Genomic DNA, 24,024 nt, shown 5'->3' on the forward strand with positions numbered 1-24,024 from the left:
CTCTCAGAATTCTCTCTCATTCAAGAATGTCTCTCAGAACACCAAGAATTGTGAAAACATCTCTCTCTCTCTCTCTCTCTCTCTCACACACACACACACACACACACACACACACACCATTATAGTCTGTATCCAAAGATGCTCTTCCACTTCCTAGATAGGAGGACTCCATTGCTGCTCTGCTGTCCTCAGAACACCATCCCATGGTTGAGGAAGCAGAAGCCTTCCTGGCGGCATCATCAGGATATGCATTCACCTTCAGGATATGTTTGTATTATTTCATTTTCCTCCTCTCCCATAGTATAGAATCATAGGCCTCTTCACCAGGTCATTTCATCCCTCCCTTCCTCCCTTCGTCTGACAAGGCAGGATTACTCCCAACAGAACATTTTTCTAGTGCATTGTTCCTTTCTAGTTTCATATCCCAGATGCTTCTAATTATTGTTTTGAGTTTAACAATTAAACTGAGTTTCAAAAATGAAAGTATACTGTCAGAAGATAATGTACTCTGCACAAGGCATAAGCATTAAGAGTAGGGACCAATCTATGAAAATATTTTCAAAACATTTGAGGCCCATATTTTAATCTATTTTTCAAATTAGGGAAAATGAGTTTTGCAGTAAGGCGACACGCAAATTCAAGATTTAATGATTTGGTTCACTTGTTAGATCCATTTGTTTCTCTAAACATGCTAGGGTTGCCGGGTGTCCGGCTTTTGACCAAAATGCCTGGTCAAAAAGGGACCCTGGTAGCTCCGGTCTGCACTGCTGACTGGGTTGTTAAAAGTCTGTTCAGTGGTGCAGCAGGGTTCTATGTGGCTCCCGGAAGCAGCGGCATGTCCCCCCTCTGGCTCCTATGCATAGGGGTAGCCAGGGGGCTCCGCATGCTGCCCCCGCTCAAGCTCTGGCTCTGCAGCTCTCATTGGTCAGGAACTGTGACCAGTGGGAGCTGTGCGGGTGGCGCCTACAGATGAGGCAGTGCGCAGAGCCACCTGACCATGCCTCCATGAGGAACCGGAGGGAGATATGCCGCTGATTCCGGGAGCTGCCTGAGGTAAGCGCATCCTGGAGCCTGCATCCCTAACCCTCTCCCACCTGCTGAACCCCTTGGTCCCAGCCTGGAGCCACCTCCTGCACCCCAAACCCCTCATCCCCAGCCTCACCCCAGAGCCCACACCCCCAGCCCGGAGCCCCCCTGCACTCAGAACCTCTAAGCCCAGCCCGGAGTCCCCTCCTGCATCCCAAATCCCTCATCCCTGGACCCACCCCAGAATCCACACACCCAGCCCAGAGCTTGTAACCCCTCCCACACCCCAACCCCTTGCCTCAGCCCAGAACCCGCACCCCAGCTGGAGTCCTTACCCTACTCCCCCACCAACCCAACCCAACCCCAACCCCAACCCCCCTGCCCCAGCCTGGTGAAAATGAACAAGTGAGTGAGTGGGGGGGGGCGAGTGACAGAAGGAGGGGGGATGGAGTGAGCAGGGGCAGAGCCTCAGAGAAGGAGCAGAGCAGGGGTGAGGCTTTGGTGGAGGGGTGGGGCAAGGTTTTTCAGTTTTATACGTGAGTAGAAAGTTGGCAACCCTAAAATATGCCTTTTTAGGAAGTTGTTTAATTTCAGATTATTATACCTCTCTAATCTCTCCTTTTCATTGACAGAATAGTTTTAAAAATACACAACCATATTAATTTAAAATTCTTAGTTTTGGTAGTATGCTTAAGGCAGTAATGACTCTTACAACACTTTGCCTATCACTGGTTGTTGGTGCATGGTTCGTTTTTCACTGCTCTGGAAAAAAGTGTAATAACAAAACTGAATGAGCTACATCCTATTCCGGTTGAAATCAGTGGTAAAACTCTCATTGTAGATTATGTTGGGCTCCCACTAAAGAAATTTTTTACAGCCATATACAACTTTATTTAGGACTTTTCCATTTAACAATGTATAATTTTCTTTTTTAAAAAAAGCCCCATCCATTGTGTTACTGCTTTACTATATGGCAGGATGTTGCTTCATTTAATGATTTGCTATTAGCCTTGTTAAAATATTTTTTACACCTGTCATATCCAGCCTGAAGGGAATGTCATATTTAATAATCTATCGTTCCTGCTCCCTTGTCCTCATAGACTACTGTGATGGAAGCCATTAAAGTTCATACTCCTGATTAAGTTGATATGAATGGTTTGTACATTTATTACAGATGGGATCAGTTGTAATAATCATTGCTCTTAATGTTTTAACTTTTTAAACTGTGATTTTTGCATTTTGAGGAGTAAAATCTACAGATGTAAAGAACAACTGTGGTGGTGTGGTGCATGCTCACACTGTTGAAATAATAGACCTTCCACAAATCCCACTTCTGAGGTAGTTTACTCTGGTGTGATAAAATTAAACCAGTTAGTATCACAGCTAATATATCTTATAGTTACAGCAGTATAGGAGCCCCAGAACAGAGAACATCAAAGAGGAAGTAACTCAAAGTTCCTCAAAGGCAGGTTTGTCTTAACCATATGAGACAATACTAGAATCCTGCTTGGATATCTCTGGAATTGGATTGATCTGCAGCATTTGCATCCCTAATAGACTTGCTAGAACAGTTTGAGTCAGCAAAATCAATGCTCTAGGCTTGGTAGGAACCTAATACTAAGCATGTCTCTCTCACCAGCAAAAGTTGGTCCAATAAAAAGACATTACCTCACCCATCTTGTCTCTCCAGTTATAAGAACTTTTGATATACCTTCTGTAAACCAGTACTCTTACTGTAAACTTCACATTATCTTGAGTGTGCTGAAAAATGCTTATGAGTGATTTCCACACAGAATAAAAAAACACCAAATTGAATGCAAAATAGTAATTCAATCAAGTGGTATTCTAAAGCTGAAAAGTACAGTTTGAATGGTTTATGAATAGCACCACAACAGACATTAAATTACAGCCCATATAACCACGAGGACTATGAATACTAGATACATAACACACTTTTATTACCAGTTACCTATAAGGTTGAGCAAAATGAAAATCCATCATGCAGGAGCGTGTTATGCTATACAAAGTACACGGATCTTTCAGAGAGGAGAAGGCAAAAACGCCGCATTTATTGAGAATACAGCAGTTAGCATATGCTTTTCACACACACACACACACACACACACACACACCGCGATCCGATGCTCCTGAAGTGTGGCAAGAGAAACCCAAACCCCATGGCAAAGCACCCTGTTCTTATAGTCTTTTTTTTCTCTTGAAGTTTATGGATTTGCGGTGTCTGTCTCTGTTATCTTCTGATGTAAACGTTCCAATACACCTCTGAGAGGGTCATCCTGTCCTGGTTTTGATTCACTTAATTTGTTTTGTCTTTAGGGGTGCCAGCCTTAGCTCAGGGTTGTCAATCTGCCCTTCCTTCATTATGGATGTGCATTGATGGTGTCCTTATTCTCTTCACTCCTTCTTCCTTGACCATCTGGCTATAACAATGGCCTTCACACCTTATTTTTTCCTGATGCATACGTTCCTCATTCACACAGTCTTTTACAGTTAAAGGTATACAGCAATTTTTATGTTGAGCAAGAGAAGGCATTGTAGATTAAACCTTCCTAAATCTTATAATCAAAACAATTTACATTGGAGGCCCAGGCCTTCAACGTTCCTCTAATTTCCTTAACATAGACACAATACAAGATTCTGTCTCTTACTTTCTAAAACTTAAAACGAAGAAATGTATATTTACCTAGAATGCCTAATACATATAGGAAACCATAGCAGACATTATAATTTATCCTAAAACAAAAGGGTGACCATAATCAGTCATAAGGATTGTTCTGGTCTGTCATTCCTTTCTGCTATTCAGAAAGGGTGGCTGACAGGATAAAATCAAATCATACATTAATTCTCATAGAACAATTATAAAATCCTGCTCCTACAAGCAGGCCTCCAGCACATATTGCACAGCAGGATTATAATATATATGTGGAGGAGAAGAGTTTGAGATTCAAAATGGAGGCAGATTTGAGGGCATATGATTTAGGAAAATGAGGAGGATTACAGGACATATGATACAGGAGGAAAGGGATTACAGTGCATGTGATGTTGGAAGACACAGATTACTGGAACATAAATTGTAAATCCTCACACATTTTATTTATATTTTAATCACAGAAACTCCCTGGAGATCTGCTTTTAACAAGTGAACGCTATCTTAACAGAACAGTCATTTGAGCAGAGTTAGAAAGAAAGCGTGTAGTCTGTAGCTAAGGTACAGATGATGGAAATGTTATCATGCAATAACACATGGACACATGTCACCTTGGGGTGTTAATATCTCATATTCCAGTGTAAGAGCCAAGAAAATCCTGCTTATTAATTGCAGTTGTAAAAAATATATATACAGAAACCAATTATGTTTGTAAAATAGGATGGCTGTAAAATTGTTAGCTAATAGTGGGTTTTTTTAAAGATTTGAATAGATTACTGAACGCTTTGCAATACTTAATGTCTGTCCAGAATGAGTTTTTGCTTTTCCTCTCCTTTTTAAAGAAAGTGGAATTATCAGAAAAGAAAGTGGAATGATCAAAAGGAAAGCCTAGCATACACAGGCAATGTGGAAGCTTCCTCTCACCACACTGCCAACCCAAACTGGCAAAGCCCTTTGCTGTCTCAGCCCAGAGGCTTTTCAGAGCTGAGACTGCATTGTGATGGTTTAGTAATGAAGACAAATTCTCACTTGAGGCTACCAAACTTTATTTTAATGTGCAACCTTCTCAAGATCCCAAAAGGTCAGGCTGAGGTAGTGAGCTACTGATCTCTCATTTACTTAAGTACTTATTTGGTGCCCAATCTTGCAGCTGTTATTGATCTGAGTAGCCCCGCTCTGACCTCAATAAAACCAGTCTGAGTCTGGGTTGCATGATCAGTCACTTAGGGTCCAATCTTGCGAGGTGCTGAGTGTCTCCTGAAAAGTGTTAAAGATGCAGGCACCCAGGACTGGGTCCTTTATTAGCAGTAACTTCAATTAAAGCTAAAATATCCTTTAGTTTATATCCCATAGGGCATCCTATATCTTACTCTTATAAATGCCAATCCTTCCAAGCACTTAAGTACATGCATACTTAAGTGCTTTGCTACATTTGGTTGGGGCTATAGGCAGATTCTGTCTCCCCGTTCACCTCGGTGTGACATTGGATAGGTCACTAATGTACCGCGACCTCTTGGGGAAGACGTCAGGCAAATTCAGCACTCGGAACAACCTGCTCAGAAAATTGGCTGGCTGGCTGAACCTGGGGTGTGAGCGCCTGGGCACTTAGAACATCAGCCTTTGCCCTCTGCTATTCAACAGCAGAATACTGCGCTCCTGTCTGGTGTCAGTTCCTTCCCAGGCCTGAAGGAAGGACAAGAGACTAGCGTGATGCCCATAGTGGATCATGAAGGAACCCAGTCCTTTTTAAGATTTCATGGATGGCAGGGTGGGTGCTGCCAACCTGGTCCAGCTGAAAGAGGTTTCTCTGAGACTGCACAGGGTACAAATACCATTCCCCCTTCCAGTCAGCTCAAAGGGGAGTGCCCTCCCTCAAATCTGGTCCAATGGCTTCTTTCTCCTACCCAACTCTGTCCAGGTAAACTTTCTCCTTCCTCCCCCTGTGCTACTAGTTGCACAGGGAGCCCTTTAAGGGTCAAACACTTCTCTTCCAGCCAGCCAAAGACCCACTTCATACACACTTCATCATGTTTATGACTAACAATGGGCTTCAAGCCACTGAATTTTAAATCCGTATCAAAAGCTGAGGTCAGGTTGCCAATTTTGGTTGGATGTATTCCTGGAGATTTCATCACATGACATAATTTTTAATTAAAGATTAAACTTTAATTCCTGGAGACTCCAGGACAATTCTGGAGGGTTGGCAACCCTAAAATGAGGTGGTGTTTCGATTCAAGCCCATATCTAGTATTAACACTAGATTCTGTTCTAAGTATAGTTATGCATGAATGCCATTGACTTACTACAGATTTAAACCTGTTTATCTAAGAGTAAAATTTGGCCCTAAACTTGTTTAATTTGTTCATGAAACGCCCACTGGTTTAATTAAGTTTGTGTAATTCCACTCAAACAGATTATACATAGTCATCTCTACAGAAATATCAACTAGGACTTGTTCAGTTTTTCTGAAGAAATACAGTAGTATGAATTAGAGCTTAGCTCATTGCTGCTCCATGTCATTAAGACCAAATGTTATATTATATTATATATATATTTATTATACGATCTGTTTACTGGTTCAGTCGAGTGCTCACAGCAAAAGCCATTAATTAACAAACCCCCAATACAACATTTTAAATATAATCTAAGATCAGTTTGGCAGTTATAACTAAGGACTTAATTAAATGAGAATGTTACAACCAATTCCGCCCTCTTTGGACAAACTTTCTGGCTCATTTAGTTATTTTTGCTTCATTTCATGTTATTATGGAAGTACCTAGAGACCCAACCTAAGATGGAGGCCCCATTATGCGATTCATTGCTCAAAACACACAGAGTGAGTTCAGGTCCCAGCGAGCTTGGTATACTATTAGAAACAGTGTACTCAAATCTCCCCCTGTGTGAGTTATTTTATTTCGCATTCGTGTTGCAATATTTTGAAAGATCACTTCCACCTAAGTCCTTTTGAAATTACAGCACATGTTAAGTAAAGTGAATCTTTACAGTACCTCATGACTCTAATAATGTAATACAATATTATTCTTTGGAAACAGCAAGGAAAGCCCTTGGTATTTTAGAGAGCTGGTGAGTCAGTGTACGTTAATGACTGGTTAGCAAGCTAAGGCAGTTTTATTGCTATTAGAAAGGCGAGAGGGAATATAAAATAAATAATTCTGTGCTCTTGAATATTTTTAAATTATTTTTCTTTCTTTAAAAAGAAAAATGTAGTAGTTATGGAAGCCCTAGAGACTGAAGTCCTCTAGTTAGCCACTTAAGAGAGACAACAAAGGCAGCTGCAGTGAAAGCTATCCCACTCTGTCCAAACAATATGATCCCAACATGATCTGGAATGACCACTCTAGAGTTGAGGCCTATTCAGCCTTTAAGCATCTGGCCCTAAATCTCCATAGAGAAGCTAGTTGGTATAAGTCAGCATAGATCCATTCGTTCAATGGAGCTCCACTGATTTACATAGGCTGAGCATCTGGACCTTAAAAGTTAGTCAGACCACTGTCATTTTTTTAGTTTAATATGCTTTATTCTTGATAATGCTGTTTACATATTTGCATACCATGTATTCTGCAGTAATGGTCTCGTTTCTTTTGTAGCAGATGGTGGCTTTAATGTAAAGGATATATTTCTACTTCAGTTCTAAAAGATGAGAAAATGGGCGCAGATCTGTTCCCACTGGAGTAAATGACAGCCATGCCACTGACTTAATGGGAGCTGAATTTGGCCCAAGATGATAGTTGACAAACTTCAGCTGTCTCAAGAACTCCCACATTCTGTCAGCTGTTTTTTATAATAAAGAGTGGGAGTTCTTAGAGAGGAACTTGTACTCATGTAGCCATCAGTATATACAGGGATAATTTCAAAGAAAGATGCAAGAAATGTCTGATCTGTGTAGAAAAAAAAAAAACCAATTCTGACCATACCTAGTGTTAGAAGAAATCGATTTTGCTCTTCAAGAAAATGACTCAGGAAGTGTAAAACTCAGGCTTGCCCTTTTCTGGTTCCCTAAGCTTTTGCTCTGCTATAGCAGATCTGCTATGGACTGGCCCTCTGAGGGCCCTCACTACCATTCACCCCAGTGGGACCCGAGAACATTCAGAATCTTACAGTTTTGGGCCTTCTGTGCAGAAGGATTGTCATATGGTTAAGATACAGGACTAGTAGTCAACAGATCTGGAATCTTTTCCCTACTCTGCTACACACTTCCCCTGCATGAACTGGGTAAGTCACTTAATTGCCTCATGCCTCAATTTCCCTATTTAACAGACAGAGATAATACTTTACCTCCAAGAGGTGCTGAGCACCCAGAAATTGCCTATAAATAAAATATTAAGGCAAATTGTACTTTCTGAAACTTTGATAGTTGTCAGGAGTCAAGCAACAATAATGTATTTTAATAGCTGAGATTGTTTAAATGATCTAGCTACACTGTAATGTAGTCTTGCACTATTCATCACTATTTCACTACTGCAGGAGCCCTAGCAGAACATAATTCCCATAAACTGCCATTCACAGAGTCCAGGGGACAGACATGGGGAACTTGGGGTTCAGATTGATCCTATCTTCTGTAAGGCACCAAATCACATTTACAAGTATTGCCAACAATTGTAGCTGGTCCATCTGGCTCTAGCTGGTTTGTTTAACATTTCACCCAAACTCCTAAGCCCCAGAACACTTTTTACTAGCTTGACCTCAAAGTTCATAGAAATTACTTAAGTTTAAGTGTGCTGGCATTGACAGTTTAGCATATCCTCCGTAGGATGTTCTTCTTTCTTTCAGAGGACAAACTACTGTGGCTGCAGCATGCTAATTATAACTGCATTCAAAGAGAGTATCCATGGAAACAAGGAGTGACAGAACAGTCACTGAAATGTTCTATTTTGTACCAGATATGAGGGGTTAAGAGAGTCAATGCAAGTCTCATTATCAGAAATCCTGGCAAAAGAAAAATAAATACTGAAATAAAGAATCAGCAACAAACGTATGCAACATAAATTCTATAACTTAATTGAAAGTTACCTGTACATTTAAAGACCATCCAGTTTTAATTTTACAATCTAGAGAACACTAGATCAACCAGCCAGCCTTTTTCCTTTCTTTTCTTTTTTAACTACAATTCTATTCTTCCTAAACGGAAATGTGTGGGAGGAATAAAACTTTAACTTAATTGCATATAAATCTACAGTTGCTTAATCTTTTGCTGTGCTCAGCATCTTATTGATTTTTAATTATATCTTAAAGCATGGATCCTCTGTGTAAAAACGGTGCTTTCTTAATCAACAGACCTGTTCCCAAGACCTAATGTGTATTAGAGTCATACCTATCAACTTCAGCTACAACAGTAAGTTTTCACTCCTGTCAGTGCTGACAAGCTGAAAGTAAGGTGGATGCTAATCTTTCTTAAGAACATAAGAATGGCCATACTGGGTTGGACCATTGGTCCATTTATCCTGGCTTCTGGGAGAGCCTGGTGCCAGATGCTTCAGAGGAAATAAACAGGATAGGTCAAACATCAAGTAATCCATCCCCTGTTGTCCATTCCCAGTTTCTGGCAGAGAGATGCTTAGGACACCCAGAGCATGGGGTTGCATCTCTGACCATCTAAGCTCATAGCCCTTGATAGACCTATCCTCCAGAAACTTATCTAATTCATCACTGAACCCAGTTATTGTTTTGGCCTTCACAATATCACTTGGCAATGAGTTCCACAGGTTGACTGTGTGTTGTATGAAGTACTTACTTACATTTGTTTCAAACCCGCTGCCTATTAATTTCATTGGATGACCCCATGAATCTTGTGTTATGGGAAGGGGTAAATAACACTTCCTTATTAACTTTCTCCACACCAATCATGATTTTTATAGACCTCTATCATATCTCCCACCCTTAGTAGTCTCTTTTCCAAGCTGAACAGTCCCAGTCTTTTTAATCTCCCCTCATATGGAAGCTGTTCCATTTCCCTTAATCATTTTTGTTGACCTTCTCTGTACCCTTTCCAATTCTAATATAAAACTTGGCAGATGTATATGCAAAGAGAATGGCTAACTAAGTGCCAATGAGTTATACATGTGCAAACCTGCCACAGGTATCACTGGGGACCTAACAGAAAGAAACAAAGTTGCACAAGTGTAAGGGAGGATCTAATCTGGTCTGCTTTATTACTAATTAATATGTGCAGGAAGCAATGGACCCAGCTTGACTCTCAGATCACAGTTCTGTCAGTGATATAAAATATCTATCCCTTCAAAATATTTCCTCTTTAAACTAAGCGGATTTGCTCTGGAAGTCACTGAGATACAATAAACATGGATCTTCACAGTGGCATACTACAAAAGCATATTATCTTTAGGAAACAGGTAAATATCCAGATCCCCAATCCTGCCACCATTTGGGAAGAGGAGGAACTTTATTTATGTGAGCACACCAAATGGATTGCTTTCAGGCAACTCCTTTTAGCACCCCATGATTTTCTTTTGCAGGAGGGCTGAAGTTAGAGCTTCAGTATAGCTGTGAATGATACTGTTTGTCTATGTTTATTTATTTCCAGTTTAATTATCTCCCCAAACGTCTGGTTTTTGTTAAACTAAATACACACAGAATTAAAACATTACAAACACATTTTCCTTTGTATCTGGACAAATGTATGCCAAAGTCTAATGTCTACTTCCAACATACTGTACATCTTTAAATAGCATTTGGAGTAAAGTTGTAACACCAAATTATGAGAAACAGAGAGAAATAGTCAATTTTTCCTGTTATGCTTATTAATTCTATGCAGTAATTCAAAGCAGCACTTTTATTAATTACTACTATTCTTGCCTGAACTCATTTCACATCTTTTCCTTTTCCTTCATTTGTAAATTTTAAGGTAAATGTACTTTAAAAATTACATATTTCAGAAGCTATCTGTATCTAAAGTGAAATACAAGGTAGAAAAATGTATTAGGTGTTCCAGTCAAAAACCTCAACCCAAAGGCCCAGATTTCATTACGCTGGAGGTATGTCTTGGAACCTCACTTGGTCCTGTCCCACTAGGCAAGATCAAATCGTGTTATAACCTCATTATGGAACAGTGTTACCACCCACAATTATAACACAGTGTAGTCCTGTCATGCAGGTATACCACCAACCTCTGTTATGACTAGACCCCCTGCATGGCCCTGGTGTGCTGTGTCAATGCTCCCTAAATGTTATTCAGGCTCTAGGCACATTCCCAACAGTAACCAAGAAACTGTTATACGGCTGCACTGCACAACATGGCTCTTCTGGCAAGCGATAACTTCTGCTGTAAGTTTTTAAGTAAAGGCTCTGTTAAATAATTCTCCCATCTGATCAATTGTTGTCTTAGTCATAGGCCATGGCTCCGAGAAACAGATGCCAATGAATCATGCTGCTGGTGTCTGAAGGAACACTTAATAAAATTAGACTTACTAAGAAAAATCAATTGACTTGTTTATAATGTTTATGCACAGACACACACATAAGATGTATATGTATATAAATCCCATACCAACCCCTCCCCTCTAAAACACACTTCAGGTTAAAAAGCCAAGCACTGAAAATTAGAGAATGTCACAATTAAGGTTGTCTCTGCAATTTTAAGGTAGGCTCCCTTATGCATATGCATTTGATACCATCTTTAAGTACATAATATTAACATACCATTTTCCCCCACAAGACCCTGCTTCATTTAGTTCACCAGAGGGATAGTACTAAGCAAAGGAGACAACTGTTGCAATATTCATTTATGATGCAATTCAGGAAAGCACTTTAAAATTAAGTATATTCTTAAAGTACATACTTGAACATGCACTTAAACAAGTTTCTCAACTGGGCCCTAAATGCGTGGTCCCAAGTCTTATCTGCTGCACTGAATTACTAATTCCCTCGTGGGCTTTCTCATGACTCTCCTCACAGTGCTATCTGAGTACATCACAAACGTTTGTGACTGGATCTTCACAAGTGCCAAAGAGGCAGAGAGGTTTCAATATTCCTATTTTATAGAGAGGGAACAAAGACACCGAGATGAGGGATAAAACATGCAAAAGTGCCCACTAATTTTGGGGTGCTTCAATCATTGGGTTGATATTTTGAACTAATTAATGTGCAATATGTTAGCAAGCTTTAGAAATCACACCTCCATAGAGCACATTACCCAAGATGTAGACAGGCAGAGTGGCACAAAGTGAACTGAGGGGTTGAGCCACAGTCCATTGACATTAGTTGGAGTCTATTAACTTGAATAGGCTTTGAATTAGGCCCTTAGTTGGGCTGAGGATCTAGGCTCAATGGCAGAGATCTAGATGTGACAGTCAAGAGACTAAAAGTGGTTCATGAAACCATAAGACCAGATAAACTCACTCGGAAATTGAGGGGATCAAGCTAGGCCCCGGAGGACCTAGAGAAAGAGACAAAGACAGGAAATCTAGATGCAACACAGAGAGAAAGCCCAGGTCTACACTAAAGAAAACTCTACAGGAGCAATCAGCAAGCTAGGAAGGGAACCAGGAAAGAAGAACTTCCATGATGCTCAAGATGGAATAAGATAAATGGATGGTGGTTGTCTGTAGCATCTGCAGATACCTCATTCTATGCAAACTAACAAATAAAGATTTTAAAATTAAGAATATTTTATATAGATAGCAGGATTGTTATTGATTTGTATAATTATAGCACCCAAAATGTGTTGTACAAACACAAAGGAAAGCAGAGTCCATGCCCTGAAGAATATACAAGCTAAAAGGACTTCACAATTCCATCCACCCATGGAGATGCACAAGAATCACATTTCTTTAACACATGGTACAGTATATGAAAAAACCCAGCATTCAATTATTTGTAATACTCTCTGTAATCAGTTTAAAAAGCTAAAAAACCAAATAAGATATCATAATTAGCTTCATAACAGCATCTAAGAGACACTAAAAAGCTGAAATGTATATTACAACCAAGATACAGTACATTAAGGAGCCAATCCTGCCTTTAGATATCCAGGCCAGTTTCTATCTTTTTCAGAAGGAATTGCAGTGTATCTGAGCACAAAATGTTTTTCAGAAAAACTTTAGAGCAAACGGAGAATTCATAGTCACATATGCAAAGCCCCTTATCTCAATCAGAAGAATATTCTGTCAAAGATTTCAGATCACATTCTCCCCATATTACAGCCTCTTTGTGCTGTTCTATCAGTAGACACCGGACCTAAAGCATGCTAGTGACAGGAAATTAACCCTACTGTAGGGGGATGCTCCACGGCATAGAGCTATATTGCAATGGCTATGCCATCCCCTATCCCTGCAACAATCCTAGGGGCATGACTAGGAGAAAAATGGCATGACAGGGACTTCCCTACACCCCAGTGATCGACCACCACTGTATCTGCCCCTTGTAATCAGCACAAGTTAGAGCAGCCTGTAGGCTTACTTACACTGAGGGACCAGGCTGATACATAGCTTGCTTTGGATTGTGGAGACACAGTGGTGGCTTAGAGACATTTCTGTTTCAGTCCTGCTTGAGCTGTGCTCTGCACTCATTGGCTGCAGTCAAAGATCTGGGCCATTAAGATTTGACTTAATAAATGAATAAAACCACTCAAAGCCACTCCCCAACAGAAACATTTTCTATGTCCAAGAAAACAACAGTTTGATACAAGTCAAAACTCCTTTTCATTTCCTGCTAAAATATAAAGCACCAGAACTCTGACCTGCTAATCTGCCAATCTGTGCATATGGGTTGTAAGGAATGGTATTAATTGAAACTGGCGTGTAAATCTTTTGTTTTTTCCAGCTCTGTAGATCACCTTGCTCAGACCATGGTCTAATACAATTTCAGTATTAGAAACCAGGACGTAGGAATTCTGATCTAGTGGGCAGTGCAGGGGTGCAGGTCAGGGAACAAAAGGGAGGGGTCAGGGCCAGAGTCAGCTGCCAGGTACCAGAATGAGGAGACTGAGCTACAGTCAGGACCAGGAATTGAAGCTAAGGATCGGCACCTGGATCTGATACCAAATGCCAAGGGTTGAGCCAGAGTCAGAGCTGATAGGGGCAAAGTGAAAGGCCAGGAACTGGAAAGGGGTAAAGATCAGGCATGAAGCAGGAGCAGAACAGGAATCAGGAGCAGGGTGGGATTAGGATTGCAGGAGGCAGGCAAGAACAGGGTCCAACAGGGTGGCGGCAGCAGCAGGAGGAAGTCTGCAGAGTGTTCGGACAGCCCAGCCAGGTCACTTCCTGGCTTAACTAGCAGTGTGGGCCATTCAGATGGCCGCAAGCCTGGGGTGTGCTGACACAACTTACTGTGGGGCCTGACTGTCCAGGTTTTGTGAGATGGTGCTTTGCACATCTCCCTTGGTGGTGAGTGTGATGGAGTAGGGACTGTCTGTGTGGGGAACGGGAAAGCAGGGGATGTCTGTAGGTGAGGGACAGGTAGTCAGGTTGTAATGTGAGCCGGCAGGGGGGAGGGGGAGCTGCTGGGCGGAGGAGAAGGAAACAAAGGGTTTTTTCGGCCGGAGGAGGAGAGGCAGGACAGTTTGGGTTTGGGCTATGGGGAGGAATTCAGGGGATCCTAGCTGGGATCCAAGCACCCTGAACCCCCAGAAGGACTCAGTGGAGGGGTCCGGACTGTGCCTGCAAGCTCTGCTGTAACCTGTGTTCCTGCTGTCCAATAAACCTTCTGTTTTACTGGCTGGATAAAAGTCACTGTGGGTCCCAGGAAGAGGGGTGCAGGGCCAGACTCCGTGACAACTTGGTGGCAGCGGCGGGAGATACCGCACCCCGTGGACGGCGCTTCCTGCAGTAAGTGACTGGGGAGCAGTAAAACGAAGGGGTGATTAACCCCTGGGAGTGTGTGCCCAGTGAGAAGGACTTTGCAGTAACAGGGTCCCCCGGGGGATTGCAGCGAGCGGTCCCAGGGGCGGAGGAGTCTGCAGCTCGACCCTGGCAGAGAGGTGGTGACCTCAAGAAGGGCTGGTGCACTAGGGGTCCCCCGGAAACCGTGGGGAGCGGCGAGCACCCCGACCTGTGAGTGGCCAGCAGGAAGATGTATGCCAAGCGGCGCAAGTGTGACCTGCTGGAGCTGTGCAAGCAGAGGGGGCTGCGCACAGGGAGACTGACGAAGGACCAGCTGATTGCCCAGCTGGAGGAGGGAGACCGGAACCCTGTCTCTGAGGGAAGCAGCCAGGCAGATGCAGCGCAGTCACCAGTGCCTGTCCCCCCGGGGAGTGGTCAGACGGCGGATGAGGGCTTCCCGAGACCCCCCCTTCCTAGCCCTAGAGGAAGGGCGGGGAGGAGCCCAGCGAATGCCGAAGGCACCGTGACCCCCCCGGCCGGCAGGGGATCCCAGCAGCGAAGCTCACCCCCCAGAAGGGGATCCTCCCGGCGACGCTCGACAGCTGTGGAGCAGCCGTGGCTGGAAGAGGAAAGGAAGTTGAGACGGGAGGAGCTCGAGTTAAAGAGGCAAGAGCTGGAGGAGAAGGTGAACCAGCGTAAACATGAGGAGAACCAGCGTAAACATGAGCTGGAGGAGAAGGAGAACCAGCGTAAACATGAGCTGGAGGAGAAGGAGAACCAGCGTAAACATGAGCTGGAGGAGAAGGAGAAACAGCGTAAACATGAGCTGGAGGAGAAGGAGAAACAGCGTAAACACGAGCTGGAGCTGGCCCAGCTGAGGAGCCGTGAGGCCCCGGCTGCGGTGAGTGAGGGGGGACCCAAGCCTACACCGAACTTTGATAAGCGCTTGCTGCCCCGGCGTAAGGAGGGGGAGGACATAGATACCTTCCTGACGGCCTTTGAGAATGCCTGCGAGCTGCACGGGGTTGGCCCTGCAGAAAGGATCGCAGTTCTCACCCCCTTACTGGACTCCACGGCCGTGGAGGTGTACAGCCGACTGAAAGGGGCGGAGGCGGGGGACTACGAACTGTTCAAACAGGCCCTGCTCCGCGAGTTTGGGCTGACTTCTGAGATGTACCGGAAAAGGTTCCGGAGTCAGCGTAAAACCCGTGAGATCACATATCTACAACTGGTCAACCGGGCGCAGGGGTATGCCCGCAAGTGGACAGCGGGGGCCCAAACTAAAGAGGACCTGCTGGACCTGTTCATACTGGAGCACCTGTATGAGCAGTGCCCGTCTGACCTGAGGCTGTGGTTGAGGGACCAGAAGCCGGAGAACCCGCAGCACGCAGGCCAACTTGCCGACCAATTTGTGGACAGTCGGGCAGGGGATGGCAGGGAGGAGTCTCGAAGGAGCAGGCCTGCCTCAGCGCAGAGAGAGAGTCATCATGGGACCTCCCAGCGGGGGCCTATGGAGAACCCCCCCCAAAAGGGGAACATCCAGTGTCAGGTCCCTCCGACCCACTCCAGGGGACCCACGAGACATGGGCTGCTATCAATGTGGCCAACGAGGCCACATACGGGCCCAGTGCCCCAAGCTCAGGGACAGACCAAGCAGACCCAACCCGCAGAGGGTGGACTGGGTAAAAACCCAATCGGAAGATGGGCTACCCTCCCGGGAAAGGGGGGCTGGCAACATACCACCTATGAAGGAGGGAGGAGGTCCCCAGGTCAGCTCCTCTGGGGGGCTGGAAGCGCCAGCCTCCGGGTTCTTAGTTTACCGGGTGGGCGCGGGGCTGCCCCTCCGGAAAGAGTGCATTGTTTCCCTGGAGGTAGATGGGAAGGAGGTCACTGGGTACTGGGACACGGGGGCAGAGGTGACGCTTGCCCGGCCCGAGGTGGTGGGCTCAGATCGGGTGGTGCCCGACACCTACCTGACCTTGATGGGCGTGGGCGGGACCCCATTCAAGGTGCCCGTGGCAAGAGTGCATCTGAAGTGGGGGGCCAAGGAGGGCCCCAAGGATGTGGGGGTACACCCCTACTTGCCCACAGACGTGTTAATGGGAGGGGACCTTGAGGACTGGCCTAGTAGCACTCAGAGTGCCCTGGTCGTGACTCGTAGTCAGAGTCGGCAAAGTGCACTGCACCCCGACAACGGGGAAGGTACTCAGCCTGAGGTGCAGGACCCTAACCTGGGGGGCGGGGAGCGTCCAGGGGCAGGGCTCAGAGAGGCTGCGACCTCAGGCCCAGCCAGCAAGAGAGAGCTGGTCCCCATCCCTGTCCCAGCTGCTGAGTTCCAGGCGGAGTTGCAGAAAGATCCCTCCTTGCGGAAGCCCAGGGACCAGGCTGACCTTAGTGCGGAACAGACCCTGAGGAGAGGTTGCAAGGAGAGGTTCCTGTGGGAGAAGGGGTTCCTGTACCGAGAATGGGCTCCCCCAGGGGAGGTAGAGTCATGGGGGATCAGGAGGCAGCTGGTGGTTCCCCAGAAGTTTCGCCACAAGCTGCTGTACCTGGCCCATGACATCCCTCTCGCAGGACACCAGGGAATCCGGCGCACCAGGCAGAGGCTGCTACAGAACTTTTACTGGCCTGGGGTCTTTACCCATGTCCGACAGTACTGCCAATCCTGTGACCCCTGCCAGAGGGTGGGGAAGGCCCGGGACAAGGGGAAAGCAGCCTTGAGGCCTTTACCCATCATAGAAGAACCTTTCCAGAAGGTGGCCATGGACATAGTGGGACCTCTCAGCAAGATGACCCGGTCAGGGAAAAAATACATCCTGGTGGTGGTGGATTTTGCCACTCGCTACCCCGAGGCGGTGGCCTTGTCCTCTATCCAAGCAGATACAGTGGCAGATGCGCTGCTGACAATTTTCAGCCGGGTGGGGTTCCCCAAGGAGGTCTTAACGGATCAGGGGTCCAACTTCATGTCGACCCTGCTCTGGTCCTTATGGCAGAAATGTGGGGTGCAGCACAACTGGGCCTCAGCGTATCACCCCCAGTCCAACGGGCTGGTGGAAAGGTTCAACGGGACGCTGAAGATGATGCTAAAAACATTTATGAACCAGCACCCGCAGGATTGGGACAAATACTTACCTCACCTGCTGTTCGCGTACAGGGAGGTACCCCAGGAGTCTACCGGGTTTTCGCCTTTCGAACTGTTGTATGGAAGGCGAGTAAGGGGGCCCCTGGACCTGATGAGAGATGAATGGGAGGGGAAGGCCACTCCCGAGGGAGAGTCAGTGGTGGAGTATGTCCTGACCTTCCGGGAAAGACTGGCCGAGCTCATGGGCATGGCCAGGGAGAATCTGGCCCGAGCCCAGAGGAAGCAGAAGGTCTGGTATGACCGCACGGCACGGGCCCGTGCCTTTGCCACCGGGGATCAGGTGATGGTTCTCATCCCCGTGAGGAAAAATAAACTCCAGGCCGCCTGGGAAGGACCCTTCAAGGTTATCAAGCAACTGAATGAGGTAAACTATGTGGTGGAGCTGTCAAACCGGGCACATCACCGGCGGGTGTACCATGTGAACATGATGAAACCATACTATGACAGGGGGAATGTGGTGTTGGCCGTGTGTGGACACTGGGAGGGGCAGGGAGATGACCCTTTAGTGGATCTATTCCCTGGGACAAAAGCTGGTTCCCCCCTGGAGGCGATTCCCCTCTCTGATCAGCTGACCATGGCCCAGCACGCTGAGATCAGAGGGGTGCTGCATCTGTACCGACAGCTGTTTTCCAACCAGCCTGGATGCACTAATTTGACTGTCCACAGGGTGGAGACTGGGTCACATCCCCCTATAAGATGCTCCCCTTTTCGGGTCACTGGTAAAACTGCCCAGGATCTGGAAAGGGAGGTCAGGGACATGCTGGCTTTGGGGGTGATCCAGCAGTCTTCCAGCCCTTGGGCCTCGCCAGTGGTGCTGGTCCCCAAGAAGGATGGGTCAATTCGGTTCTGTGTGGACTATCGAAAGCTCAATGCCATCACCGTATCTGATGCCTACCCCATGCCCAGGCCTGACGAGCTCCTAGACAAGCTGGGAGGTGCTCGGTACCTCACCACCATGGATCTTACCAAGGGCTACTGGCAAGTGCCGCTGGACGCAGATGCCAGGCTGAAATCGGCCTTTATCACCCCTCTGGGGCTCTACGAGTTTCTGACCCTGCCCTTTGGCCTCAAGGGAGCGCCGGCCACCTTCCAGCGCCTGGTGGATCAGCTACTGAGGGGGATGGAGAGTTTTGCCGTGGCCTATATTGACGACATCTGCGTCTTCAGCCAGACCTGGGAGGACCATGTGTCCCAGGTTACCCAAGTCCTGAACCGAATCCGGGAGGCTGGGTTAACCGTAAAGGCTGAGAAGTGCAAGGTGGGGATGGCGGAAGTATCTTACCTGGGCCATCGGGTGGGGAGCGGCTGCCTGAAGCCGGAACCAGCCAAGGTGAAAGTGATCAGAGACTGGCCTGCTCCCCAAACCAAAAAGCAGGTCCAGGCCTTTATTGGGATGGCGGGGTACTATCGAAGGTTCGTGCCCCACTTTAGCGCCATAGCCGGCCCCATCACTGAACTGTGCAAAAAGGGGAAGCCAGACAAGGTAATCTGGACCGAGCAGTGCCAGGAGGCTTTCCGGGCGCTGAAGGAGGCTCTGGTCAGTGGCCCAGTTCTGGCGAACCCAGATTTTGACAAACCCTTTATGGTGTTCACCGACGCCTCAGACACGGGACTGGGGGCGGTGTTAATGCAGGAGGATGAAAAGGGGGAGAGACACCCCATCGTGTACCTGAGTAAGAAGCTGCTACCCCGGGAGCAAAACTACGCGGCCATCGAGAAGGAATGCCTGGCCATGGTGTGGGCCCTTAAGAAGCTAGAGCCATATCTCTTTGGGCGACACTTCACCGTGTACACAGACCACTCTCCCCTGACCTGGCTGCACCAGATGAAAGGAGCCAACGCCAAGCTCCTGAGGTGGAGCCTGCTCCTGCAGGACTATGACATGGACGTGGTCCATGTGAAGGGAAGTGCCAACCTGATAGCGGACGCGTTGTCCCGGAGAGGGGGCCCTGAACTTCCCGAGGTCACTGGGCAGAGGGACCCCGCTCAGTTCAGTTCCGAAGGGGGGAGAGGTGTGATGGAGTAGGGACTGTCTGTGTGGGGAACGGGAAAGCAGGGGATGTCTGTAGGTGAGGGACAGGTAGTCAGGTTGTAATGTGAGCCGGCAGGGGGGAGGGGGAGCTGCTGGGCGGAGGAGAAGGAAACAAAGGGTTTTTTTTCGGCCGGAGGAGGAGAGGCAGGACAGTTTGGGTTTGGGCTATGGGGAGGAATTCAGGGGATCCTAGCTGGGATCCAAGCACCCTGAACCCCCAGAAGGACTCAGTGGAGGGGTCCGGACTGTGCCTGCAAGCTCTGCTGTAACCTGTGTTCCTGCTGTCCAATAAACCTTCTGTTTTACTGGCTGGATAAAAGTCACTGTGGGTCCCAGGAAGAGGGGTGCAGGGCCAGACTCCGTGACAGTGAGGAGGGAATGTCAGAGATCCAGGGCTCCCACAACCCTGGGTTCTTTCTAGATGTGCACCTTCGGATCCTTACACCCAGTTCAAACAATTGGATTATCAGTGTAATTTGGATAGAAACATTAACACAGCAGCAATATGCAGCTTTACAGTTGACAGAGAAGCCTAGACAGTAGTAGAATAAAATATTTTAGCATATTTGCTTTTTTAACAGAAACACGTTAGCAACTGACATGGTGATATTCAAACCCTAGATAATGACTGGAGCTAGTCAGGGAGTACACAAGTGATTAACAAGTATATCCCAAGGAATCGTGGTGACTGCATCCCATTGTTAACCCTAAAGTTATGTTAGTCATTGTCCATGTGCGTTCAAATGACACCATTATCTTCATTCAAACGTTCACTGCAGTCTACTTGTCTGTACCATCTGGGGTTTCTCTCTGTTAGAGCCCAACCCCTTTGTGACATTTTCGTGCATCTCTTCCTCTGGTTCTGTGAGCATAATGCCAGTTCCTTCTGGGCAGGATGACCTAAGCATAGAGTCTCACCCTCTCTTGTCTACACAAGAAAGTTGCACTGACTTAATGTACATCAGTTTTTATACCAATTTAGTTAAATCCTGTGTGGACACTCATTCTTACTCTGGTTTAAGAGTAGATTATTACAGTTTATCTTAAATCAACATAAACTAAACCATACCAAAATAAGCCTGTTTTTGTTGTTACTACTGGATCTCAAGCGTCTGTTTCTCTGCTGACAACATTCATTAAGCCCAGAGCTTTCACAAATCTTAACTCTTCAGGGAAGAATCCGCTTAGTATTAAAGGATGCCTTCCAAATTTTACAAGTGAGTTCAGAACACTGCAGCAAGTGTTGTCTTCCATTAAATACGTACAAAAGGGCCAACATGGGAAAATTATTATTTTTGCCACCAGGTTCTCTGCCTTTACTGTCTTTTCATAAAATGAAAATAATCCCTGGTATTCTTCAGAGTCTGAAGTCTGTTTCATTCAAATAAAAGCTCTTAACTGATATTACTTATTATTATTATTAATAATAATAATAATAATAACAACAACAACAACAACAACAATTTGGACTTGTATACTCCACTTCATGTGACTCTCTCAAAGGGTCTTAATACACACAGGTAGATAAGCACTATTATCATTTCAGGTAAACAGAGGCACAAAGAAACCAAGGAACTTGCCCAAGGTTAGCAGCAGGCAAGTGACCAAGACCCTGCTCCAGTACAGCATGTAGCTTTAAGCACAAGTAGTCCCACTGAAATTACAGATGTGCTTAAATACTCTGCTTGACTGAGATCAGAGTCAAAAAGATACTGTTCCTTCTTCTAACTGCTGTACCACGCAGCCCCATATTAGAAGTAATACCAAGGTATTTTACTGGAACTAGTTTGTTTTCTCTAGTGCTGCCTGTTTTCCTCTTCCTCGACAAGAGCTGAAAACTTGCAACTGAAATTCTTTAGAGGACACCCAGGTTGCCTGATATACTACCTAGAAGCTGATCTCCATGCACTTGGGGGACGGATCTGCTCTTCACATGCTTGCTTTCCAGACAACAGCTGTCAATCACACCAAAACTTTGAGGGTAACAGATATCTCTATGGATGTGTTATATTTCAAGATGAGTCAGTGCAGCTGGCATGTGAAGAATTAACAACACTGATTATCATGTGACACATAGTCTCTAAAGCAATACTTAAAAATATAGCAAAAGAATTCTCTCTCTCTCCTTTGCTTCCTCTCTGATGTAAGATAATCACATTAATCTTTTTCCTCTACTAACAAGAGTTTGATTTGGAGATGGATTAGTTTTTATAGTACCTAATTTGGTAATTCGTATTTGCAAATGCTCATATATCAGTGCAAAAAAACCACTGATTGTAATAACTAAGCAGTTCATTTCAGTATGTGTATGACAAAAACAACTACAGACTTTTGATTTAACTGTCTGATTATGAATAAAGGCTGATTGGCCTTGAAGTAAATATACTGAACCAAACAAACTGCATCGGTCTAGGAAGAAGAGCCTAAAGTATTAGTATAAATTGGAGGCAGTACACTGGGTAGGTCTAAAAATTTTATGTGCACAGTTTGACAAAGAGAATTAGAGTTACAGGTTTCATCATCTGCAAAATAGCTTTTGCATGACAGAAGAGGAGCAGTGATCTAACTGGAAAACAAACCCATGTTAGTATTATGAGTGTTTTCAGTCTCTTAGTAAGAAATATGCAATTCAGCGGCTTGACACTGAGGACCTGCAGTACCATGCAGTGTATCAGAATTTAAGTCCTTTGCTCCCCAGGCTAGTAGAGGTTGGAAGCCACAAGAAAACTTGGGGATAGGAAGGAAGAAATGTGTGCTGCTGCCCATCAGAATGTGAGCCTCTGAAAGGAGTTTTTCATCAGACCCCTTGGCACATCCAGTACTAAGCAAAAACATTCACATCAGATGAAAAACCACTGAAAATGAGCCTTGTGTCACTTCACAAACTTTAGCTCAGGCTTACTAAGGTTTGGCACATACGATCTGTGGCTGTTTCAGTGACTCACCAACTCCGCACCAGCTGCCCTCACTCCTGACCCTCTTCATAAACTGAACCCTGCAGGGTTTTCATAACCCTAGTTAAAAATGAGGCTAGTACCAGGCAAATAGAAAGGTCAAACTATCAACCCTAGCCACCCTACCACCTTTAGCTAGAACATATTAAAATGTCCAGGCATTTTTCAGAGCTCAAAGTTCCTATCAATTAAGGTACCCAGGGCATGGACTTTCTTGAGCAGGTATGCTTCTTTTTTTTTTTTTGGAGACCCTGCCCATGGCTCCCCACCCCCCCGACCAGGTATACCTTTTCCTGGTTGCTGATCCATCAGTAGCTGTCTCTTCTCTCTTCTTTAGCTGTCAAATGCCACTTGCTGTAAGTGGATTGTGGGTTGCACAATGAAACTTATTGGCTATCCTAACAGAGCTGTGTACTCAGAAAGGAGGGGGAGGTGCATGAGAGATAAACAGAGAAGGGAAGTGAGGAAACAGGACAGCTACAGAGAAAGGAGCCAACATGAGAGAAGAATAGAGGGGGCCAAGGATCCAAAAAATGGGAAACGGTAAAAGACAGAGCCAGCCAGAAAGGGGTGGCAGAGCAGGAAGAAAGAAGGAAAAATGAGAGGTGACAGAGAGCACCGGTAAAAGTGGTGAAGCTGCCCTATAAAAGAAGCAGACCTACAGAAGCACACATTAATGAGAACAGACAAAAAGGAAAGCTGGGTCCAGAAAGAAAAAACAAAAGGAAATAAATGAGACACAGCGCTTCTAAATTACTGAGTTTTAACATAAACATATTACCTCCTACATCTTCGCAATATGTTCTTGAAAGATATCCCACAGTTCTGCTAATTTAGGACAGTATCTGGTGCTGCTGCTAATTGGACTTGGTTTAACTCTCTCTGCCATATAACTAAGTCAGTGGGGCAGGCAGTGTAATTTTAAAATTACCTGCCACTGCAGCAGATTTTTTTTTTCTGAATTTCATGGGTTTTTTTTAAATCCCACTCTGACAGTGATTAGCACTAAAAGTGATTGCGACAAAGACAACCTGCTCCCTTTATTTAGTTCATTTGTGATTTAACCTAGCCTCTCCATAGCTCCCACTCTGTAAAAACCCAAATGGGAGATGCTACCCTTTAAAATGAATGAAAAAGACTTTAGCACAAAAATATTCTTAGAGAGCGAGAGCAGGAAGCTTGAAGTGATATGGAAATTAAGTTTTTGTAATATGTTTAAAGTTCTCTACAGCCTTAGATTTTTATTTATTAACACTATTTATTATCCCCGACATTAAACAGCAGATAGTAACTAACAGCGAGAAACACCAAGCGTCGGAGTCACCCTCATTACACTTACATAAGCTAGTGTAGACTCAGATTTGCAAAAGCACCTTAGCGAGTTGGACATCTCACTCCCACGGTCTTTCAAT

General features: G+C 45.3%; 1 protein-coding gene across 8 annotated transcripts in view; it reads right to left on the reverse strand.

Moving 5' to 3' along the window:
• Positions 1-24,024, reverse strand: part of SLC44A5 (solute carrier family 44 member 5) — a 214,084-nt gene that overhangs the window by 149,833 nt on the left and 40,227 nt on the right. The window contains exon 1 of one of the 8 annotated variants that reach the window (XM_075067721.1): positions 22,900-23,425. The exons of 5 other annotated variants lie outside the window; for them this stretch is intronic. In XM_075067721.1, the coding sequence (XP_074923822.1) occupies positions 22,900-22,921 (22 nt within the window). In that variant the 5' untranslated portion in view covers positions 22,922-23,425. Of the gene's footprint in view, positions 1-22,899; positions 23,434-24,024 lie in introns of those variants that run through there. 2 more of the 8 variants (XM_075067724.1, XM_032782148.2) reach the window with 2 other exon arrangements.

Source organism: Chelonoidis abingdonii, chromosome 7 (assembly GCF_003597395.2).
Source record: "Chelonoidis abingdonii isolate Lonesome George chromosome 7, CheloAbing_2.0, whole genome shotgun sequence".
Lineage (NCBI taxonomy): Eukaryota > Metazoa > Chordata > Testudines > Testudinidae > Chelonoidis > Chelonoidis abingdonii.